The sequence below is a fragment of the Jatropha curcas genome, chromosome 4 (genome assembly GCF_041381405.1).
Source record: "Jatropha curcas cultivar XTBG-Jc1 chromosome 4, XTBG_Jcur_1.0, whole genome shotgun sequence".
Taxonomy (NCBI): domain Eukaryota; kingdom Viridiplantae; phylum Streptophyta; class Magnoliopsida; order Malpighiales; family Euphorbiaceae; genus Jatropha; species Jatropha curcas.
This window is the reverse complement of record NC_143154.1, coordinates 11508733-11532483: the sequence shown is the minus strand read 5'-3', so window position 1 is coordinate 11532483 and position 23751 is coordinate 11508733. Positions and strand designations below refer to the sequence as shown.

Genomic DNA, 23751 nt, shown 5'->3' with positions numbered 1-23751 from the left:
TATAAAAACAAAAAAGACCAAGGGAATCCGGTTCTTTTTCTAAATTTAATAATTATCTAACCACTGCTTTTGAGTTTGGTGATGATTACACAAATAATAATTTTCCAATTTTAGATTGGTGGAGTCGTCACGCCAATACATTTCCAATGCTTTCTTTAATTGCAAAACAAGTTTTCGCAGCTCTGGTCTCCACTATTGCGGTTGAACAAGATTTTAGTCAAGGAGGAAACATACTTGATGAAACACGATCTCGTATGACACCCGATTCACTAGAAGCACAATCATGCATAGATGATTGGAGCAAGATCGAACTAATAACACAAGAAAATCTAAAAGAAAATGAAGATTTATATGATCTTTATGATGGGTCCTCAACGGGAACATGAACCGGTGGTGGAAATAATGAATAAGGTAAAATGGATGAAATTGGTACAAGCTAAGTAAGAATTACGTGGGCTTTAATTTCTCTAAACCCCAAGAGGATACGTAGGCAACTTAATTTTTTTTTTAAATTATGTTGCAACTTTTTTAAACAAAAAATAAATTTAGTTGAAGATTTTTTTTTAAAAAATAATTAAGTTCAAGTCTTTTAAAAAAAATAAATTTAATTGAAGCATTTTTTAATTTTTTAATTCTTCTTTTTTTTAGAAATAATTTTCATAAATTTTTAATTTTTGAAAACCGGTCTTTAAAATTTAAAATTTAAAATAATGCGATTTACCGAAAAACTGATCGGAGAACCGAACGGAACCGTTGGTTTTAGAACCGTTGGTTTTAGAACCGTTAAGGAATCGAAATTGAAACCGAAACCGTTCGGTTCCAAACTAGAACTGAAATCGAAAATTTTCGGTTCAATTTCGATTCTAAATCTTTTGGAACCGAAACCGACGGTTTCAAAACTGTATCTTACCTAATTCCATCTTATCCCACGCACTTGGATTTCCGAGCCATTCCGGTTATCAATAAATTGGATATTTCTGGCTTCGGTGTCCGTAAAATCAGTCCACTTTTATATCGTCTCCTCGTAAGACAGAGATACGCTTGTAACGTGTTCAACTGTTGGCCACCACAAGCTGTCTAAGATACTCAACTGTAACTCCAGCTTATCCGCTTCAATCCCCATAATCGGCGTCCCCAATGGCAGTTCTGAACTACATTTCAGTCACCTCAACGGCAGCACCCATCTCCCCAGACTCCTCAACCCCACCAATTCCAAACCCAAGACAGACCAAAGTGATACTGCCTAAGAAGAAGCCACTGAAATGGTCCACTGGAGTGGCACCAGGTGAGTATGGAGGTCCGCCCACTACCACAAAACTCCGCAAGTATTGGGGAGGTGAAGATGAAGACCCTTTAACCTCTGATGAGTTTATTTGGAACAAAGACTTCATGAGTCGCATGGCCAAATTAATTCAGGACCCCGATGAATCGTCTCATGAACCTACTCCTGTTAAGGTTCTCTTCTGTTGCTCTCTTTTTGTTTTTACTTTTATTTTTTTCATATGGGACTCTCTTACATTGTGTTTTCAAGGTAAACTTTTGCAGTTTGATTTCAAGTGAGATGTTAGTTTGGACAATCACATATGGTATTGTTAATAATTTATGTATCTAACGTGTATTTTTGGCCCTGGAATTCAATATTCTAGTTTTTGCAAACTAGTATGTGTTTATGTTTTGTTTTTATTATTTTTTTGTTTTTCAACTTTCAGTATGTATCTGATCTGATAGGTGGCAAAAACATCCCTCTGAGTTTGAGTAACTGAAATTAATTGGGTGTCTTTGGCTGTTTGATTTTGAATAATATTGGGCTAATATAGTTTCCTCATATATGGGTGGTGTTGAATTCTTGAATAAGGAAGGGCATGGAATTGGTCCTCTTATATTATTCACTATTTTTCTTCATTTACAATAAAAAAATCCTTCAAGTTAATATTCCATTACAATCAGATATTGTAATTTATTTTTGTATCTTGCTTTTCGGAGAGCTTAAGCAATACTTCATCTTCCAACTACTATGGTTCTTGTTTGACTTAAACCGTTATGGTGAAAATGTGGATTAGATCTTCATTGCATTATATATCATATGGTTTTCTTAATTTATTCTGATTGTGATATTTAATGTCTTTCACGTGAACAGGAAGAATCTTCTGGATTTCTGAGTTTAAACAGAGTTATGAGTCTGGATAAGTATGTTATATATATGTTATCATGTGCACATAATGCAAAGTTAAATTTGCTTCCATAGGGAATACGCTTTTCGTTTACTTTTCTGACTTTTTCCCTAATATTGTCTGCATAATTACAGCTTGGAAGTTGATTTGAGTAAAGAGCTTACACAAACTCAAAAGCCGATATCAGAATGTGTTGCTGAGGCTGGAAACAAAGTATGATGAATGCTTTTGAATTCTTGGGTTGAATTCTAGATGCTTAGGAAGTTTTGCGATTCGATTTTCTCATTTTATTGGGACTAATGGTTCACAGGACAGCATTGGCATTTATAAAAAATGGCGGTTGGTACCAACACGCCGTGAGCAGGAGAAGTGGGATAAAGCAACTAAGGCTGCAACTGGGGGCAGTGTAAGTTCCTTAACCTTACATATTAATCTCAATGAACTTGCATAGATGCACTTGTTACTTTATAATCCTTGGTCATGTTAGTTTTATGAACCTGGTTTCTTTTTGAATTTTCGACACTCTTTGATATTAAACCTGACTTTGATTTTACTCTTGGGAATTGTCCTAAATGCATTTATCAAATTCATATCATTCATAGTATGCTTTTCAGTTTTGGTGTTTGACTTATGTATGGCTTATAGGATGTGATGTTGAGGGAAGTAAGAAGGCCTCAAGGAGATCCGGAAATATTGGCTGCTCAATCAAGGGAGCAATATTTTAAGGTACTCTCTGCAGATTCTTTGCCCCACAAATCTGTGTTTTAAATTGTGTTATTATTATCTTTTAGAATCCAGTCATTGCAGTTATTTCTTTCTGCTTGAAACATGGGTCTTTTTCCTTTGTTGGGCAGTTGAAAACAAAAATGCAGATTCTCACATTGGGTATTGGTGGCGTCGGGCTGGTCTCAGCTTATGTTTCTTATTCTCCGGAAATTGCAGCTAGGTAAACTATATGTTTGAAAAGTGTGAACTCTAAGTATAACATACCTCGACCATCCAAACTATAAAATTTGATCTTCCAAGTCGAAAACACACCTGGATGCTTATGACACGTCAAGTTTATGTCTTTCCCCACTTGATCTCTCTCTCTCTCTCTCTCTCTCTCTCTCATTACTTCTTATTCATTATTTACGTCTTCCCTTTTAGCTTGATCCTAAAAAGAATCGAGAGCAAAGGGGAAAATGGTTCGCTTTGCTGATTTTGACTAGCTTTATCATAAATGGATGGATCCAAGGATGGAACTGAGTGTATAAGAGTCCACCTCTTATGAAGATTATGGTCCAGAGAATAACATAAAACTAAATGATTAATTTAAATCCTACTTTCAGGAGCGTGCAAGCTAGCTTCATTACATCTTTGGAAATCTTAATGGAGTGCTATAGAATGTCATGGAATGAATTTTTGGTTCATTGTTTTATTAAATTGTTATTTTGAGAAAGGGTCCATGATAAATGGAAGAAAGTTGCTTCCAGTAATGCCATTAAATTTTTTTGGATTAAAACCTAATGATGGCATTTCTTTCAATTCAAACTTCCACTGAGTTTTGTGTCATTAGTGACATTCTTGAACAAGTAAACAGTATACAGTTGAACAGTATTTCCTATAACCTTTCTGTAAATCATATTTTTTTAATCTTTGGACAAAGTTCTTGTTTTTATATGCTATGGCAAGACCTAATATTTTGCCAAGATGATTGGAAGCTTTAACAGCAATTAAAGATTCAAGCCAATAAATGATCTTCTTGTACTTCAACTTTTGCTCGATTTAAACTGAGTCGACAAGCTCGTTGAAGTCTTTTAGGCTAGTGAGACTAAAAGGGATGCATCAAGTTGAAAAGGAATCTACAGCAGTAAATAATTCATATCTTGTTCAATTAGCCATCCCTAGCAGTAACCTAAACTCTCTGCTGCCAATTGAAATATAGGATTATTGCTCACTAAAATTCATAGCCAGCTCTGATATCACAACTGATGCAACTAACAAAAAAAAAAAAAAAAAAAAAAAAAAAAAGAAAGTTAGATAAATGAATGATTTTCGGATGGGAAGAAATATTGAAATGTATTGACCTCGAAACATAACTAACCGTAAGAAAATTCTGGAATAAATCAATTGAATTAAACATAAAGAGTTATTTTAACTTTACATTACAGGAAAAGCATACTGTAATGCTTTATATAGACTACTGGAATATTCAAAACTTAGGCTAATGAATGCTAAACATTGATCGAGGAGTGAAGATTGATTTTATGGTTCAGATTGGAAGTAAAAGATGTCCTCATGCTAAGACTCCTATACTATATTTGGTCACTCAATTTCAATCTTAAAATTAAAAACAAAATTATACTATATAAGTCAAATAATTTTCTTATTGAAGTTTTACTTGACATAATATCAATTTGTGTTAAGTTTGTGACTGAGACTATTATAAGTAAAGTTATTGTTTATTCATTTGTTGTAACATCATATATATCTAACAAAGTTCCAGACATGGAATTTTTGTATTCTGAGATTGAACAATAAGTTCGAATTTTCTGCATATGGTCATATTAAGGTACCATAATTCTTCAGGGAAAAAAGAATGACTTGTAATTAAAAGAGTTTGTGTTTCACCAATGAATAAACGATGATGCCATATTCAACAGTCCGAAGATGTTCCCTTTACAAATATCTCATTCTGATGGATTTGCAAAATTGAGCCCAGCATATAAAATGTTTGTATGATTGAAGCTCATTAGATTAAGAAAGTGCATAGTACAGACTGTGGCTTAGTCAGTCACTCTATTTGCAGCTTGTTTATGGGTTTGGCTTCTTGATTTTTCAAGCCTTCCCTCAGTCAAATAAAAAAGAAGCTGATCTAGTAGGAATTTCTACACTGTTGCACATCTATATATGAAGTATTAGACAACTTCAGTTTTCTAGTATTTTGTTTTTTAGTGGTTAGGCAATTGTTGTGATTTTCTAGATAGTTTTTGCAAGTAATGGAGGAAGAACTATATGCGATTAACTACAACACTACTTGATAGACATGCTTTTACTAAAATTATTACGACTTAGAAAGCTCAAGCTTATCCCTTTATATCCTTTGAAACTATGCTTATAGGTTCTTTAGATAGGCTCTCTAACAAATTTTATTCTAATTAATTTGGTTTTGCCTTATAATATGATCCAACTGCATGAGTTAAATTTTTCCATTAGCACTCAAGTTCAAGCATATAATTTATGTACACCATTGAAAATACTAGGCTTCTTTTTATGTCTAGGATCATAATTTAATCAAACACATGCTTGTAAACTTTTTTTATGTACAGATGATTATTTATCATCACCTGAGTTGTTTTTTTCTTTTAACTTCTTCAAACTGGATTCTACACTTAAGTGTAAACTGCATAATTCCACGTAGGCCTATGAAGTCTTACTCCAATATTTCTATGGAGCACACTTTTTATCTTGGACAAAAGCCCACTTGTTGTTCAGCTTACTAACCTTTTAATTTCTGTGATATTTATAATTCATATTTTATTTTATGCATACAGTTTTGGCACTGGATTGGTTGGATCTTTAATGTATATACGTATGCTTGGCAGTAGTGTTGATTCCATGGCAGATGGAGCCAAGGGCCTTATCAAGTATGTATACACTGTTCCTCAGCTTATGTGTCACGTATCACAGTAAATTTATAATCTATGGACATTGCATTGAACTGGTGTTCTTGATTTTAAACATGCCTGAAGGCATTCATGCTATTTCGTAAGTGACCAACCTTGTTTACTAATTTGATGTTAACTTAAAAACAATTTGTTGTTAACAATAACTAGTCTTTAGCCTTACTGATTATAATTCACGTTTGTTAATATAAAAATTTAGAAATAATAAATTACAAGAAAAATTAGGAAAAAAATTATGTAAAGAAACATAAAAAGGTTACCTACTTTCTATCCGTGCTAAATTAGATTTTTCAAATTTAAATTACAATCTAATCAACAACAATAGTAAAAAACAAATAATTTACATAATTAATAAAGAACTGACTTGATTTAAAAATGTTTGTTCTTCTAAAAAGTTCTACTGATTCTTTCTAGTAGTTGCAACAATAACTTGAGCCATATTAAAATTTCTCAAATGTGATTATATTGTTTGTTAGGGATTAGTTGTAAATAGAGTTCTAATAGAAGTTAGTTAGATTCCTAATAGGTTTATAGTACCCTGTATATGTATATATATGTGTCCCTATTGATGAAAAAAGATATAGAGAATATTTTCTTCACAGTAAAATTACATGGTATCAGAGCCTTTGGCTCGTTAGCATTTTTTTTTTTCCGGTTTCTGCGTTGACGTTTCCGGCAACAACTCTGTTTCGTGACTGTCAGTCTAGGTCTCCCACCTAGGCTTTTGCTTTTGTCTCACGCCACCCAAGGGAGGAAGAGTGACCTCCGATCAGCGTCTCCACCAAATCCGGTGGCCTGAAGCCTGGCGAGTTTGCCTCACTCGCCATCAGGAGAATCTGACATCATCTCACACGCCGGCGAGTGGAGGTGCATCTGGCAGTTTCCGGTGACCGGGTTTCGTCCTCCAGGATCGGCTCGACGTCCGGATTCTTTTCCAGTAGTTAGTTTTCGACTCCGGCAGCATCTGGTAGGTGCTTTCTTTGTTTTTTTGCTGCTGCTGTTTGCGGCTTTCGGTTCCTTTTGGTGTTGCTACTGTTCTGTTGGGTTCATGCTATTATTTGGTTGCTGTTGGAGTGTTTAGTTTTTGTTAATGGATACTGAACCTACAAATTCTAAAGTTATTATCTTACAGTAACATGTCCAGATATTGCTTACTTTGTGAGCGTGTTAAGCCAGTTTATGTCTTCTCCTACTGTTATCCATTGGGAAGCTTTAGGACAAATTTTGTGCTACTTGAAAGGTAATCCAGGACGTGGCCTCCTTTATAGTAATCATGGGCATTTGAACATTGAGTGTTTTTCAGATGCTGATTGGGCAAGTTCGAAGGTTGATAGAAGATCGACTTCAAGATATTGTGTCTTTGTGGGTGGAAACTTGATATCGTGGATGAGCAAGAAACAAAATGTAGTCTCACGGTCGAGTGCTGAATTAAAATATCGAGCTATGGCACAATCTGCTTGTGACATAACTTGGATTCGTCAGTTTTTAGAGGAAATTGACTTCAAGTCATCCTTGCCTGCAAAGTTATGGTGTGATAATCAAGCTGCTCTTCACATTGCATCAAATCCAGTATTCCATGAACAAACAAAACATATCGAGATTGATTGTCATTTCATTCGTGAAAAGATACAATAGGGTGTTATCTCTACAGGGCACGTTAAAACAAATGAACAGTTAGGAGATATCTTTACAAAAACTTTAAATGGACCTTGGGTTGACTATCTTTGTAACAAGTTGGGCATGATTAACATTTATGTTCCAACTTGAGGGGGAGTGTTAAAGATTAATTGTAAATAGAGTTCTAATAGGAGTTAGATTCCTAATTGGTTTATAGTCGTAAAAATTAAAGGAAAGAATATGTTTTATTTCTTTCAATTGTGTTATATTTTTCAACCTCTACTCCACTATATATATACAAAAAATTGTTCCAATATAGGAAGTAATCTAAATAGGAATAAACCTAAACTAGGAAATACAATATTTACTTAATCACAAAGATTTCAACACTCCCCATCAAGTTGGTGCATAGATATAACTCATGCCCAACTTGCAAACTAAAGGATGAAACAACTTGCTATGCAAACCCTTTGTGAAAACATCAGCTAGTTGCTCTTTTGAAGCTATATAGGAGACACTTATAAAACCTTCAACTCTCTTATCTTTTATAAAGTGACGATCAATCTCTATGTGCTTAGTTCGATCATGCTAGACTGGATTGTTCATAATATTGATGGCTGCTTTACTATCACAAAATAAGCATATGTTTGTTGTTTCAACCAAATTTAACTCTTCTATTTAATCCGCGCAACCATAGAAGTTCACAGATTCCCTGTGCCATAGCTCTATATTCAGCTTCTGCACTGGATCTTGCAACAACAGCCTGCTTCTTGCTTCTCCATGTGACCAGGTTTCCTCCAACAAAAACACAATAACCTGAGGTTGATCTCCTGTCATCAAGGGAACCAGCCCAATCCGCATCTGTATAGCCTTTTATTGTTAAATGGCCATGTTTAGAAAATAAAAGTCCTCTATCTCGAGCTGATTTTAAATATCTTAGAATCCGATGCACTGCTTTTAAGTGAGACTCCCGAGGGTCATGCATGTACTGAATCACTAAACTTATAGCATAGGCAAGATCTGGTCTAGTATGGGCAAGGTAAATCAATCTCCCGACCAATCTCTGATACCTGCCAACATCAACTGAACTTCCCACTCCAGCTTAAAGCTTATGATTGGCTTCAATAGGTGATTCTGTAGGTTTACATCCCAACATACTAGTTTCTCTAAGAAGATCAAGGATGTACTTTCTCTGAGAAATAAAAATCTCTTTTTCTGACCTAGCAACTTCTATCCCAAGGAAATATCTCAACTTTCCCAAATCCTTAATCTCAAAATCCCTAGCTAACAAATTTCTCAAGTGAGTCATTTCTTCCTCATTATTTCCAGTCATCACTATTCATGAACATAAACAATAAGCAATGTGATCTTACCTTCATGATGTTTAATGAACAAAGTATGATCAGCATCGCTCTGAATATACCCAAAAGAATGCATAGCTTTACTAAACCTTTCAAACCATGCTTTTGGTGATTGTTTCAGCCCATAAAATGACTTCTTTAGCTTGCAAACTTTCCTTCTGGTTTTGTCATCATCAAATCCAGGAGCAATCTCCATATACACCTCTTCTTTCAAATCACCATGTAGAAAAGCATTTTTAGCATCAAATTGATGTAACTCCCAGTCAAGATTGACTGCACAAGACAACAAAATTCTGATTGTGTTCATCTTGGCTACAAGGGCAAATGTTTCCTGATAATCAACTCCATAGGTCTGATTGAATCCTTTGGCTATCAATCTAGCCTTGTACCTCTCAATTGAACCATCTGCGCTATGTTTAACTGTGAACACACATTTACATCCAATTGGCTTCTATTCTGGTGGAGGAGTTACAAGATCCCATGTCTTGTTTTTTGCCAAAGCTCTCATCTCCTCAACCATTGCAGCCTTCCATTTTGAGTCTTGTGATGCCTCTTGCCAATCCTGCGGTATAGAAACAGAAGAAACAGACAAAACAAAGGCTCTATAGGAAGGGGACAGAGCATTATAGGAGACAAAATGGGAGATGGGATGTTTAGTGCATGTTCTAACTCCTTTTCTAAGAGCAATAGGAATATCAAGGTCATTGTCAGAAAGACTGGAATTAAGATTAGGATCAGAATCAATAGGAATTAAAGAAGACTCACCAAGTTCTTGTTCTTCTGTATCTTCAGGGACTGAAATTGGAGAAGACGGTTGATCAGAGGTCTCATGCTCCATGGTTGTATCTGTATAAGTCCGCCGTGTGTAGGTTTTCAAATCAGGTCTATCCAATCGTCCTAGAGATTTGGGTGGTTGCCCTCTCTTACTATTTATGTCTATAGGAATCTTCCCTTGGAAAGGAATTTCATCCATCACCTCTATCATCTGATATTTCTCCCCCTGAAGAGGTGACTGGGAAGGAAAATAAGATTCAAACTCCCGAAAGGTAACTGTAGAAATTAAAGGAAAGAATATGTTTTATTTCTTTCAATTTTGTAATATATTTTCGACCTCTACTCCACTATATATATACAAAAATTGTTCCAATATAGGAAGTAATCTAAATAGGAATATCCCTAAACTAGGAAACATAATCTTTACACTAATTAGGAATAAACCTAAACTAGGAAGCACAATATTTACTTTAATCATAGATTTCAACACTCCCCCTCAAGTTGGTGCATAGATATTACTCATGCTCAACTTGCAAACTAAAGGATGAAACAACTTGCTATGCAAACCCTTTGTGAAAACATCAGCTAGTTGCTCTTTTGAAGCTATATAGGAGACGGTTATAACACCTTCAACTATCTTCTCTTTTATAAAGTGACGATCAATCTCTATGTGCTTAGTTCGATCATGCTGGACTGGATTGTTCATAATACTGATGGCTGCTTTACTATCACAAAATAAAGATATATTTGTTGTTTCAACCAACTTTAACTCTTCCATTAATCTGCGCAACCATAGAAGTTCACAGATTCCCTGTGCCATAGCTCTATATTCAGCTTCTGCACTGGACCTTGCAACAACAGCCTACTTCTTGCTTCTCCATATGACCAGGTTTCCTCCAACAAAAAACACAATAACCTGAGGTTGATCTCCTGTCATCAAGGGAACCAGCCCAATCCGCATCTGTATAGCCTGTTATTGTTAAATGGCCATGTTTAGAAAATAAAAGTCCTCTACCTGGAGCTGATTTTAAATATCTCAGCATCTGATGCACTGTTTCTAAATGAGACTCCCGAGGGTCATGCATGTACTGACTCACTAAACTTACAGCATAGGCAATATCTGGTCTAGTATGGGCAAGATAAATCAACCTCCCAACCAATCTCTGATACTTGCCAATTTCAACTGAACTTCCCACTCCAGCTTGAAGCTTATGATTAGCTTCAATAGGTGATTCTGCAGGTTTACATCCCAACATACCAGTTTCTTTAAGGAGATCAAGGATATATCTTCTCTGAGAAATAAAAATCCCTTTTTCTGACCTAGCAACTTCTATCCCAAGGAAATATCTCAACTTTCCCAAATCCTTAATCTCAAACTCCCTAGCTAACAAATTTCTCAAGTGAGTCATTTCTTCTTCATTATTTCTAGTCATCATTCTATCATCAACATAGACAATAAGCAACGTGATCTTACCTTCATGTTTAATGAATAAAGTATGATCAGCATCGCTCTGAATATACCCAAAGGAAAGCATAGCTTTACTAAATCTTTCAAACCATGCTCTTGGTGATTGTTTTAGCCCATATAATGACTTCTTCAGCTTGCAAACTTTTCCTCTGGTTTTATCATCATCAAATCCAGGAGGAATCTCCATATACACCTCTTCTTTCAAATCACCATGTAGAAAAGCATTTTTAACATCAAATTGATGTAACTCCCAGTCAAGATTGACTGCACAAGACAACAAAATTCTAATTGTGTTCATCTTGGCTACAGGGGCAAATGTTTCCTGATAATCAACACCATAGGTCTGGCTGAATCCTCTGGCTACCAATCTAGCCTTGTACCTCTCAATTGAACCATCTGCCCTATGTTTAACTGTGAACACCCATTTACATCCAATTGGCTTCTTTCCTGGTGGAGGAGTTACAAGATCCCATGTCTCATTTTTTGCCAAAGCTCTCATCTCCTCAACCATTGCAGCCTTCCATTTTGAATCCTGTAATGCCTCTTGCCAATCCTGCGGTATAGAAACAGAAGAAACAGACAAAACAAAGGCTCTATAGGAAGGGGACAGAGCATTGTAAGAGATGAAATGGGAGATGGGATGTTTAGTGCATGTTCTAACTCCTTTTCTAAGAGCAATAGGGATATCAAGGTCATTATCAGAAGGACTGGAATCAAGATTAGGATCAGAATCAATAGGAATTAAAGAAGACTCACCAAGTTCTTGCTCTTCTGTATCTTCAGGGACCGAAATTGTAGAGGACGGTTGATCAGAGGTCTCATGCTCCATGGTTGTATCTGTATTAGTCCGCCGTGTGTAGGTTTTCAAATCAGGTCTATCCAATCTTCCTAGAGATTTGGGTGGTTGCTCTCTATTAGAATCTATGTCTACAGGAATCTCCTCCTGGAAAGAAATGTCATCCATCATCTCTTCCATCTGATATTTCTCCCCCTGAAGAGGTGACTGGGAAGAAAAATAAGATTCAAACTCCCGAAAGGTAACATCCATACTCACAAAGTATTTCCTGGAAGAAGGATGATAACACTTGTATCCTTTTTGAGTAGTAGAGTAACCAACAAACACACACTTCAAGGCTCTAGGATCTAATTTGCTAAGACCATTCTGATGAACAAAGCAAACACATCCAAAGACTTTAGGAGATACAATATAAGAGTTTTTTCCTTGAAGAACCTCTAATGGAGTTTTAAAATTCAAAGTACGAAGAGGCATATGATTGATAAGGTAAGCAGCAGTCAAAATAGCATCCCCCAATATGGTTTGGGAAGATTCATAGTGAATATAAGGGACCTAGCTACTTCCAGTAAATGCCTATTTTTCCTTTCTGCTACTCCATTTTGAGCACTAGTATTGACACAACTAGTCTGATGTATAATACCATTAGAATCTAAATAGGTACGAAAAACTGCATTCATGTATACAATACCATTATCAGTTCTTAGGATTTTAACATGCGCATCAAACTGAGTACAAATCATTTTATGGAAGTTTTGAAAACACGAAAAAACTTCATTTTTTGTTTTCATCAAATAAACCCAAGTCAATCTAGTGCAACAATCAATAAAAGTCACAAACCATTTATAACCAGAAAGAGAGACAATTTTAGTAGGACTCCAAACATCAGAATGAATAGTAGCAAAAGGAATTAAATTCTTATTATTAATTGGAGAATAAGAATGCCTGGTGTATTTGGAAGTTCACAAGCATCACATACTAATGAATTAAAATCACATTTAGCAAACAAAGTGGGAAATAAACGTCCTAAAGCAAAAAAAGAGGGATGTCCCAATCTCCTATGCCATTGAATAACTTCATGGGAAGGATTTCTAGAAGTTCCTAACAAAGCTTGACTGGTACCCAAATTTGAAAAACGACAAACGTCATCCAACAGATACAGTCCATCGCGCAAGCTACCATTGGCAATCGTTCTCCCCGTATTCAGTTCTTGAAATATACAATGAGTAGGGTAAAAAGTTACTTTGCAATCAAGTGCTTTTGTGATTAAGCTAACAGATAACAGATTAATAGGAAATCTAGGAACATGAAGAACAGGGGAGAGTTTAATATTGGAAGTACAGTCAATAGAACCTGTGCCAGCAATTGGTACTAAGGAGCCATCCGCGATGCAAATTTTGTCTGTGCCTTGATACTTAGAATATGTGAGAAAATGTTTTATAGAGCCTGTTGTATGTTTATTTGCTCCAGAATCTATAACTCAAGAGGGTTTTGCAATTTTTGCAAGAAAGGTAAGGAAAGCATTACCTGAATTAACAAAATTAGAGGTTGCAGTCTGAGTTGAGGACGAATCAAGCTGTGACAACAATCGTTTAAGGGATTGAATCTCCTTATGAGAATAGCTTCTAGCAGTAGATGGTTCCTCAGATAAAGCTCCACTATCAGATATGTGTGTCTGTGGTCTAGAAGAACTGACCCGCTTTCCTCCACGCCCTTTAGTTGGGCGTCCATGTAATTTCCAGCAGAACTCCTTAGTGTGCCTGTTCTTACCGCAATAGTCATAAAATAATTGATCTCTATCTGAAGAACGGCTCTTTGCAGCCTGGATATGTTCTCTTGCAGAATTAGCAATCAACCCTGCTTTGTCAATGGTAGATCGGTGAACCATAGCGTTCCTCCTAGTCTCCTCTTGCTGTACAAATGAGTATGCTTGTCGTAAGGATGGAAAAGGATCTCGTCCAAGAACTTGGACTCGAATCTGATCATACTCGTTATTTAGGCCAGCCAGAAAATCACACACGTTCTACTTCAATCAACTTCTGAACTTGAGTCGCATCATCAGTACATCTTACTCGAAGTTCTTGATAATAATCCAGTTCCTGCCATAACCCACTAAGTTCAGCAAAATACTGAGCGATAGTCAGATCTCCCTGCTTGGTTTCATGAACTTTCTGTCGAAATTCATACCTCTGAGCATAGTTTCCAGTTTGTGAATACGTCTGTGAAGCAGCATCCCATATCTTCGAAGCTGCATCCCATATCTTCTTAGCTGTATCAAGAAGCAAATATCCTCGGGAAATAGTTGGCTGCATGGAATTTATTAACCAAGACATAATAAGAGAATTCTCGGATTTCCACTTGTTAAAGGTCGGATTTGTTGAAACTAGTTTAGTTGCTCCACCATCAAAGTATCCCTGCAAACCTCTAGCTTCAATGAATAATAAACAAGAGCGAGACCAAGCCAGGTAGTTTGTTCCATCTAACTTCACTGGACTAATCTGAAGTGAGGGGTTTTTTGAGTGAAAAACCATATCTACCTTCTTTCCGTCAACCATATCTTAAAAAAAAATTTAAACGGCAGCAGTGGTAAAAGGCAGCAGCGGTAAAAGGCAGCAGCAGTGGTGGAAAAGGAAAAAAAATTCCAAAAAAGGCAAAACTGGTGCTGAAGAACCAGTAGGTCTGAGTCACCACAACGAGTCGAGATCGCCGGAACAAGAATCGTCAACATGGCCTCGTCGGAAACAGCCGCACGCGCCGGCGCGTGAAGAACAGTCAGAATCTTTTGGAGGCGCGTGTGCACACGTGCGTGGTCGAATGGCGACGCGGTTTGGACGGAGTGCCGATCGGCAGTCGTTCTTCCTTTTGAGACGGGCGGTGACGACCAACTCCCACTTTCGGCGGTGCTATGTGTATCTCAGATTGCAAACTGAAACCGTTGCCGAAAATTCACGGCAATGGCTTTGATACCATGTAGAAATTAAAGGAAAGAATATGTTTTGTTTCTTTCAATTGTGTTATATTTTTCAACCTCTACTCCACTATATATATACAAAAAATTGTTCCAATATAGTAAGTAATCTAAATAGGAATAAACCTAAACTAGGAAACAAAATATTTACTTTAATCACAAAGATTTCAACAATAGTACCCTATGTGTATATATATATATATATATATATATGTATGTATCCCTATTGATGAAAAAAGATATAGAGAATATTTTCTTCACACTAAAATTACATTGTTAAAAAAAAATGAGGATTGAAGCTTAGTAATTCATTTGATTGAAAATTAATCATTTGTGACCAAATAAAAACAACTTGCAGATGTATTACTCTTTTATTTTATTAGCAAAGAATTATCATTTTATTATTATTATGATTCAAGAAAAAACATAACAAAACCCAGTACTAATACCCAAGCCAAAGGTTTCCCCATACACCCAAAACTAGCTAGAAATGTGAAATTAAAAAAAAAAAATCCTGAAATGAAGTATCTCAATGTCATAGACAGAAAAAAATTAATGACTCTGTGTCGTTTACACTAATAAACGATGTTGTTTTTATGTGAAGAGTGAAAAGTTTCTATTTTTCATCTTGTGTAAACAATGGGTATACGTCTATTTATGCATAGGAAGTATATTGAAATACCTAGTCTACCCTTTACACTTAAGATCAATAAATATCACATAAAACTCTACAAGACAACACTCCCCCTCAAGTTGGTGCATAGATATTAAGCATGCCCAACTTGCACACTAAATTGTGAAAGTTTTTGCTACTTAGCCCCTTAGTGAAGATATCCGCCAGTTGATTATTTGATGCCACATGAGTAAGCCTCAAGACACTCTGGTTGATCTTCTCTTTTAGGAAATGCCCGTCAATCTCTATGTGTTTTGTTCTATCATGCTGAATCGGATTCTGAGCAATGGTAATAGCAACCTTATTATCACAGAACAAGGTTGAGGATCCAGACTCTGAAAGTTTCAATTCACCCATTAACTTTCTCACCCATAACATCTCACAAACTCCTAGGGCCATGGCTCTATACTCAACTTCTGCACTTGAACGAGCTACTACATTTTGCTTTTTACTCCTCCAAGTAATCAGATTTCCTCCAACAAAGGTACAATAGCCTGAAGTCGATCTTCGGTCATCTAGAGATCCAGCCCAATATGCATTAGTAAAGGCCTCAGTTTTGAGGCCATGCTTTGAAAAAAGTATACCCCTTCCAGGGGCAGACTTCAGATATCTCAAAATATGGAAAACAGCTTCAAGGTGAGAGTCACGAGGGTCATGCATATACTGGCTAACAAGGCTAACAGCATATGCAATATCAGGGCCTAGTATGTAAGAGATAAAGCAACCTGCCAACCAACCTCTGATATTGGCCCAAATCAACCGTCTTTCCAAGTCATACTTACAATCTATGATTGACTTCAATTGGAGAAACAGATGGCTTACAGCCCAGCATACCTGTTTCTTCTAAGAGATCTAGGACATATTTCCTTTGAGAAATGAAGATCCCTTTATCAGATCTAGCAACCGCAATACCAAGAGAATATCTTAGACTCTCTAAGTCCTTAACCTCAAACTCTTGAGCCAATAGTTTCTTCGGGCGAGCAACTTCTGTTCCATCATCTCCTGTTACAACCATATCATCGACACAGATAACTAGTAATGTGATCTTACCATTGCAGTGTTTGATAAATAGTGTATGATCAACATTACTTTGAGTGTAGCCAAAAAGGAGATCATGGCCTTACTAAGTCTGTCAAACCATGCCCTAGGTGACTGCTTGAAACCATATAAGGCCTTCTTCAACCTACAAACCTTTCCTTTGGTTTTTTGACAATCAAACCCCGAAGGGATATCCATGTAGACTTCATCTTCTAAATCTCCATGCAAAAAAGCATTTTTTACATGATGTAAGTCCCAGTTTAGGTTGGCTGCACATGATAGTATGATTCTGATTGTGTTCATCTTTGCAACTGGAGCAAAGGTCTCTTGGTGATCAACACCATAAGTCTGAGTGTATCCTTTTGCAACCAACCTAGCCTTGTACCTTGCTATTGAGCCATCTGCCCTGTGCTTTGCTGTAAACACCCACTTACATCCCATTGGTTTCTTTTCTACTGAAGAAGTAACAAGATCCCAAGTTTCGTTCTTTGCCAAGGCTTTCATCTCCTCCACCATTGCTTCCTTCCATTTTGGATCTTCATACGCTTCTTGCCAATCCTGTGGGATAGAAACAGAAGAAACAGACAAGACAAAGGCTCTATAGGAAGAAGACAAAGAGTCATAGGGAACAAATTGAGAGATGGAATGTTTAGTCCAAGATCTCACACCTTTCCTGAGAGCAATAGGAATATCAGTGTCATCAATAACAAGATTAAAAACAGGGTTAGAATCAACATCATGTATTATAGAAGTTGTATTAGAAGTAAGGGTAGTAGGAGATGTGACCGTATTGGTTTTCCGGACCTGATTGCAAGGAAGACGGTTGGACATTGGGATCATGCACAATGGCACTAGTCTTCTCCCTTTTGCTGTATCTCTTTAAATCTGGCCTATCTAATCTCTCTCTTCTCTGAATCTGATGATCCCCGTTGGGTTTTGATTCATCTTTTTTTGTAACTCTTCATCAACATTAACAAGGTTCATAAATTGTTTAGGTACAGATATAGACGTAGGAGTCATTCCTATTCCTTTTTCCTCTTCTTCTATCCTAGTCTCCCCCTGAAGCGGAGTGGGGGAAAAATAAGGTTCAGACTCTCTAAAGGTAACGTCCATACTCACATAATATTTTCGAGATGGAGGGTGATAGCACTTATACCCCTTTTGTGTGGAAGAATAACCAACAAACACACATTTCAAAGTTTGAGGTTCTAATTTGCCTCCATGCCTGTGATGAACAAAACACACACAACCAAAGACTTTTGGTTGAATAGTATATGTGGTGTGACCTTGTAGGGCTTCTATAGGATTCATAAAGTTCAATGTTCTAAGGGGCATTCTGTTAATTAGATATGTTGTAGAAAGAACAGCATCTCCCCAGTAGGTTTTAGGCACATTCATAGTAAACAAGAGAGATCTAGTCACTTCTAACAAATGTCTATTTTTCCTTTCTGACACCCCATTTTGAGCACTCATGTTCACACAACTAGTCCAATGTATGATTCCTTTGGAATCTAGATACGCTTGAAACATTTTCTCCATGTACTCTGTTCCATTATCAGTTCTCTATATTTTAACATTGGCACCAAATTGTGTACTAATCATATTATCAAAGGATTGAAAACAAGAAAGCACTTCACTCTTTGTTTTCAACAAATAAACCCAAGTTAATCTAGTACAACAATGAATAAAAGTAACAACCCACCTATATCCAGATAATGAAACAATAGAAATCGGTCTCCATACATCAGAATGAATAGTCATAAAAGGAACAATACTTTTTTTATTATGAGAAACATAAGTGTTTCTTGCATGTTTAGCAAGTTCACAGGCATCACAAACTAAGGAATCTAACAGAATTAGCTAAACAAGCTAGGATATAACCTTTTAAGAACAACAAAAGAAGGATGTCCTATCTGCCTATACCACATAATAGCTGTTTGACTAGTACTAATACTTCCTAACAATGCTCGGGGAACTTTTGAGACTAGGCCACGGCTACTCTTCTCAAGGAGATATAGGCTATCGTGCAATCTATCAAATCCAATCGTTTCCCCTCTTCTCAGATCCTACAAAACATAATGAGTGGGAAAGAACTCAACTTTGCAGTTTAGGGCCTTAGTAATGGCATTAATAGACAAAAGATTTACTGGAAAGCTGGGAATATGAAGAACAGAATCTAAATTGATGTTAAGAGTGCACTGAATAGAACCTGTTCTAGAAATAGATGTAAAAGAACCGTCTGCAATACAAACAGTTTCTTTGCTAGAACAAGGTGAGTATGCAAAAAATTTATTAGATGAGCCTGTCATATGATTGTTTGCTCCTGAGTCTATAACCCATGGATCATCAACAGAATCAGCTAGAAGAGCTATACCTGAATGCACAAAATTAGAGGAAGCTTCTGGAGTGGATGAAGAGTTGAGCTGTGTTATAAGACGTCTCAAGGTTTGTACTTCTTAAGCAGATAAACCTCCAGCTAGGGTTGACGAGACTACTTCAGGACCTGCAATTGCCTCAGCTTGATAAGCAACATGTCGAGTAGAACTTGGCCTTCTATCCCCACGGCCACAACCACATCTGCTAGTTGGTCGCCCATGTAACTTCCAACATATTCCTTAGTGTGTCCTAATTTTCCACAATGGTCACATCGGTGGGAATCCTCCTCAGATGAAGTACGAGTAATTTGTACAGGTTGAGAAGCCATAAGTCTGGTTCTTTTAGACGGCCCGGTGGATAACATCACACCTCTCCTACTCTCCTCCTACTGAACATATGAGTATGTTTCCTCTAAAGAAATCATAAGACTCTTTCCCAACATCTGGATTCGAATCGGGTCATATTCAGTATGCAATCCCGCAAGAGACTCTTAGACTCTCTCAGTCTCAACCTTCTTCTGGTATCCAACCATGTCTTCTTCGCACTTGGGATGATAAGTCTCATAGTAGTCTAACTGTTGCCATAGGTCATTTAAAGCGGCATAGTATTGGTTAACTGTTAGTTCCCCTTGCTTCAAGCCATGGACTTTGTTGCAAAGCTCATACACTCGAGCAAAATTACCATGCTGAGAGTAGGTCTTAGTCACAATTTTCCAGATTTTTGCTGTGGTATCCAACATCAAATACCCATTTGCAATTCTAGGTTCCATAGAATTTATTAAACAAGACATAATTAATGAGTTTTCAGAGTCCCATTTATCATAACTGTCGCTTAGAGGTGCAGGTGAGGCTTTAGAACCCGTAATATAACCTTGTAACCCTCTAGCTTTGATGAACAATAGGCATGACCTCGACTATGCAAGAGAATTAGTACCATTGAGTTTTACTGGACTGATTTGCAGTGAGGGATTGTCATGTGAAGAGACAACTTTAGCGTCAATACCATCACCCATTGTAAAAACAGGAAAACACACCAAACACAGGTCTGAAAAAACACCCGAAAAAGAGGCAAAACCGGAAAGACAGCCCTGGAAACGCGAGAATCAGGGCATAAAACAGTCTAGGAAGAGGCGCAACACCATGGCAACGCTGCTGGAGTGGTCTGACAGTGGCCGGAAAATGCGCCACGCGTCGGCATGTGAAGAACAGTGCAGAAGCTTCAGGAGGCGCGTGAGACCACACGCGGCGTCAGACGGTGGCCGGAAAACGGGCAAGGGCCGATCGGTGACCCCTCTTCCACCTGGGCTGGGCGGTGTCAACCCACTCTCTCTACTGTCCTTTCTCTCTCTACTGTGTTTAGGCTAAGAAAAGGTCAGCTATGGCTCTCATACCATGTTGTTTTTATGTGAAGAGTGATAAGTTTCTATTTTTCATCTTGTGTAAACAATGGTTATACATCTATTTGTACATAGGAAGTATATTGAAATACCTAAGTCTACCCTTTACACTTAAGATCAATAAATATCACATAAAACTCTACAAGACAACAAACCAATTCTTTTGGATTCTTCTTTTGCGGATTCTCTCACCTTCATTCTATCACTGTCCTACAATTTATTCTTCACCAAACAAATTACAAAAATCTAGCTGTAAAACAAACTAATGACTCAATGAACCAAATTTGAAACTGAAAAACTAAATTGACAGTCTAGTATAAATTGAAAGGCCAAGTTGACTTTTTGGTCTTATTAATAAAAATTCCTATTTCTATTATTAATAATAATAGAAATAGGAATTTCTTTTAATTTTTGACCTAAAGTAAAAATAGAAACTATTTCAAATTAGGGTAAAAGTGATGAAATTAAAGGCCTAGGCTAAAAATGCAGAAGCACTAAAAGGTTAGAATTTTTTTTTTTTTTTTTTTTCTCACTAGATGATAAAATAATACCTAGTGTTGCTTGTTACTTTTCAAACTGAATAGTAAACTTTCAAAATCAAGCAATCCTAAATGGCATAACCATTGCCTAATAATACTTCCCTTTCAAATTTCAAACAAACTTGAAAAAGCAAGAAAGTAAAAGGCATGACTTGTGATGCTAGTGCTAATTATAATTTATTTCATAAAAAAACTGCTGTGAGGGAACAATTTATCATCAAGATCCTTGTACTCTTTTAAGCAATAAAATAGTAGTAGAGCAAAGAAAAATGGGGAATATGTAGGAAATAAAAGCTATAAAAGATGTATGTATTTTCTCCTTGTTTAATTGGAAGAGAAATGAAAGAAATTAATTAGTGAAAATTTTGTAGTATCTCTGGGAAAGTGAAGAAAATAGGAGGAAGGGAACTTACACATCATAAATTTCCCTTCCTTCGATTCCCCCTTTAACGTTAATTGTCTTCTAGTATAACTTGTTTCTTCTTCAAAATATTCTTAATATAAACAACTTACTCCTATTTATCGAGGCCCCTTCAATCTATCTTCAATTTGGATCACTACTCAGTAATAACATTAAATAGGGATTATATCACATGGGAGACAATCTTATGCCATATATTCCACACTTCTTTGAAAATATATTATTTAGGGGTTGTACTGTAGTTAACAAGTTTTACTTGGTTTGTTGGCATTGTCTAAACTACAAAAAGCTCCTGTCTGGATCTGATGGACATGGCATATTTTCCTCTTCTAAGTTTTGTTTTGAGCACACATGACTTTATTCTTCTTTTTACCTTATTGGTGATCTCCTTGCAGGGGGGCAATAGGGCAGCCAAGGCTATTGGTTCCTGTTGTCTTGGTCATGATATATAACCGTTGGAATGGGTAAGTGCTCCTTGTAGGATACTATTATTGGTATATTGCCCTGTATGGTAGGGTTATTCATGAGTTGGTTTGATTCGGTTTGAGTAGTAATCGAACCAAGCCTAAAGCGACTGGTTTAAAAAAAATTTAAATCAAACCAAACTATCAAAAATTTCAAACCAAACCAAATCCTTAGTGGCAGTTTGGTTCTGTTTGGCAGTTTTTGATCAGTTAAAAAAAAAGAGAAATTAAACTTTCTCATTCATCTAGTTAACAAGAAAAAAAAAAAAAAAAAAGATTAACATTATACTAGATGTAGAAAATGAATTAACATAAACTATGACATAAAATATACATGATTCTAAGTAGTTGTTCAAAGTTTTTAAATTAATTTTTTTATACGTTTATTCCGAGTATGGTCCAAACAAGGTTATATATTCAATAGGACATTAATTAAGCAATATATAAATATAGAATTTAAATGTTAATTTATTTATGTATTTATTACTAAAAAAATTATACAAAACTATAGTTTTGCTCATGTACATAATCTGTACATAATATATACCAATCTATTTTTCATGAGTCTTCAACATTTTAACTTTCATAAAATAATTATATAACTTACCTAACTAATATGAACTTTTGGTTTAATTTCCTATCTAATATAAACTAATCAATGCAAAGGAAATTTTCATTCAAAGATTGAATTGAATTATTTGTCATTTAAAAGTCCACAATATATATATATATATATATATATATATATATATATATATATATAGGTTCGATTTGGGTGGTTTTGACCCAATACCATAAACCGAAACAAGCTTGGTTTTTAGATCTACAAACCAAAGCAAACTATCAATTTTATAAAACTGCAGTATTGTGGTGGTTTGCCCAGTTTAATGAACAGCCCTACTGTATGGTGCTTGAAGGGGCTTCTTTGTTATATCAATTGCTGCTCCTGTATAGTTTGGGTTTATAATTGTGATTTCGTTGATCACACTTGATCTTTGTATGCATACATACCTACAGAAAATTGGAAAGCAATCATGAATCATCTATACTGGACTTGGACTTAAGTTGTTTCTTCCTCCTTTTTTATGTTTATTTATTTATGTACTTTTTTTAGAAATGTTCTTCACATTATGTGGTGCTGTTCTTTGACACCCAAGATTATAATTTTTGTCTTTGATCTTTGCTATTTTTTCTTTTGGCAATGGAGTCTATTTTGATGGATCCTTTCAAAAGGTTTTGCTACATAATCAAATATTAAATGTTGGATTTGTAGTATTCATCAAATTTTTATGAGATGAATTTCAACTTGTTATGATTCCTCACATTGCTTTTTGGATTCAGGATCCTAGTTCAAGATTACGGATTTATGCACTTAGAACTAATTCCAATGTTAGTGGGATTTTTCACATACAAGATTGCGACTTTCATTCAAGCCATAGAGGATGCACTTCCTGTATCTGTTGAAAAGACGACTTCAAGATGAATTTTCATATGTAGAGATTAGCAGTTATGACATATACATCATGGTATTTTTGTCTGGAGGCAAATATTTAAAGAATCCTACTGGGCAGATTCTCATTAAACAGAAAATTATCGGTGGCAAGTAATAGGTAGGAAGTGCCACTGTGTTATATGCTGGTATAGAAAATGAAGTCCAAAATGAAATACATGGATTAGTTATATCTGTATATGGGCTGGAGAACTGTAATTACAAATGAAACTCAACATGAAACTGTAATCTTCTTGCAAGTCTCTGTATTCTTCAGAAATCCAGTGCTTATAATTTAGTTAACTTAAATTTATTTTCCAACAGTTTTTCTTTCATGACAATTGACAAACTGATATCATTGCATGTTTGGTTATGTGGTAGAGGGAATTTGCCCAAATAATATTAAAGCAAGCAATTTGCTGAGCGACTAGTTAATACACTCTTAGGACTAATAATTACTAATAACCATTTAATGCTTAATTTAGGCTGTGCAAGTTCAATTTCAGTTCAATTCCTGAGAGGAATCTGGAACTAG

The 23751-nt window shown here is 36.0% G+C and overlaps 2 protein-coding genes across 4 annotated transcripts; one reads left to right on the top strand and one right to left on the bottom strand.

Annotated features, from left to right (window-relative positions):
* The first annotated feature begins 973 nt into the window (after positions 1-973).
* On the top strand, positions 974-23537 carry LOC105635704 (ATP synthase protein I-like protein). Of its 3 annotated transcripts, none has more exons than XM_089720162.1 (9): positions 974-1455; positions 2138-2187; positions 2306-2384; positions 2482-2577; positions 2817-2897; positions 3026-3117; positions 5762-5800; positions 21659-21727; positions 23069-23537. In XM_089720162.1, exons 1-9 carry the CDS (start codon positions 1138-1140, stop codon positions 23208-23210), a joined length of 966 nt encoding a protein of 321 aa, XP_089576288.1. In that variant the 5' UTR covers positions 974-1137; the 3' UTR covers positions 23211-23537. The 3 variants fall into 3 exon arrangements, with proteins under 3 accessions (XP_089576288.1, XP_089576287.1, XP_089576286.1); XM_089720161.1 differs by having other exon boundaries at positions 5759-5800; XM_089720160.1 differs by having other exon boundaries at positions 975-1455; positions 5708-5800.
* Positions 9028-12184, bottom strand: LOC149496857 (uncharacterized). Its single transcript, XM_089720378.1, has 5 exons — positions 11066-12184; positions 10698-10810; positions 9488-9829; positions 9335-9379; positions 9028-9090 (listed from the first exon to the last, which is right to left on the bottom strand). The coding sequence occupies exons 1-5, from the start codon at positions 12105-12107 to the stop codon at positions 9028-9030; spliced, it is 1605 nt and encodes a 534-aa protein (XP_089576504.1). The 5' UTR covers positions 12108-12184.
* Positions 23538-23751: the final 214 nt, after the last annotated feature.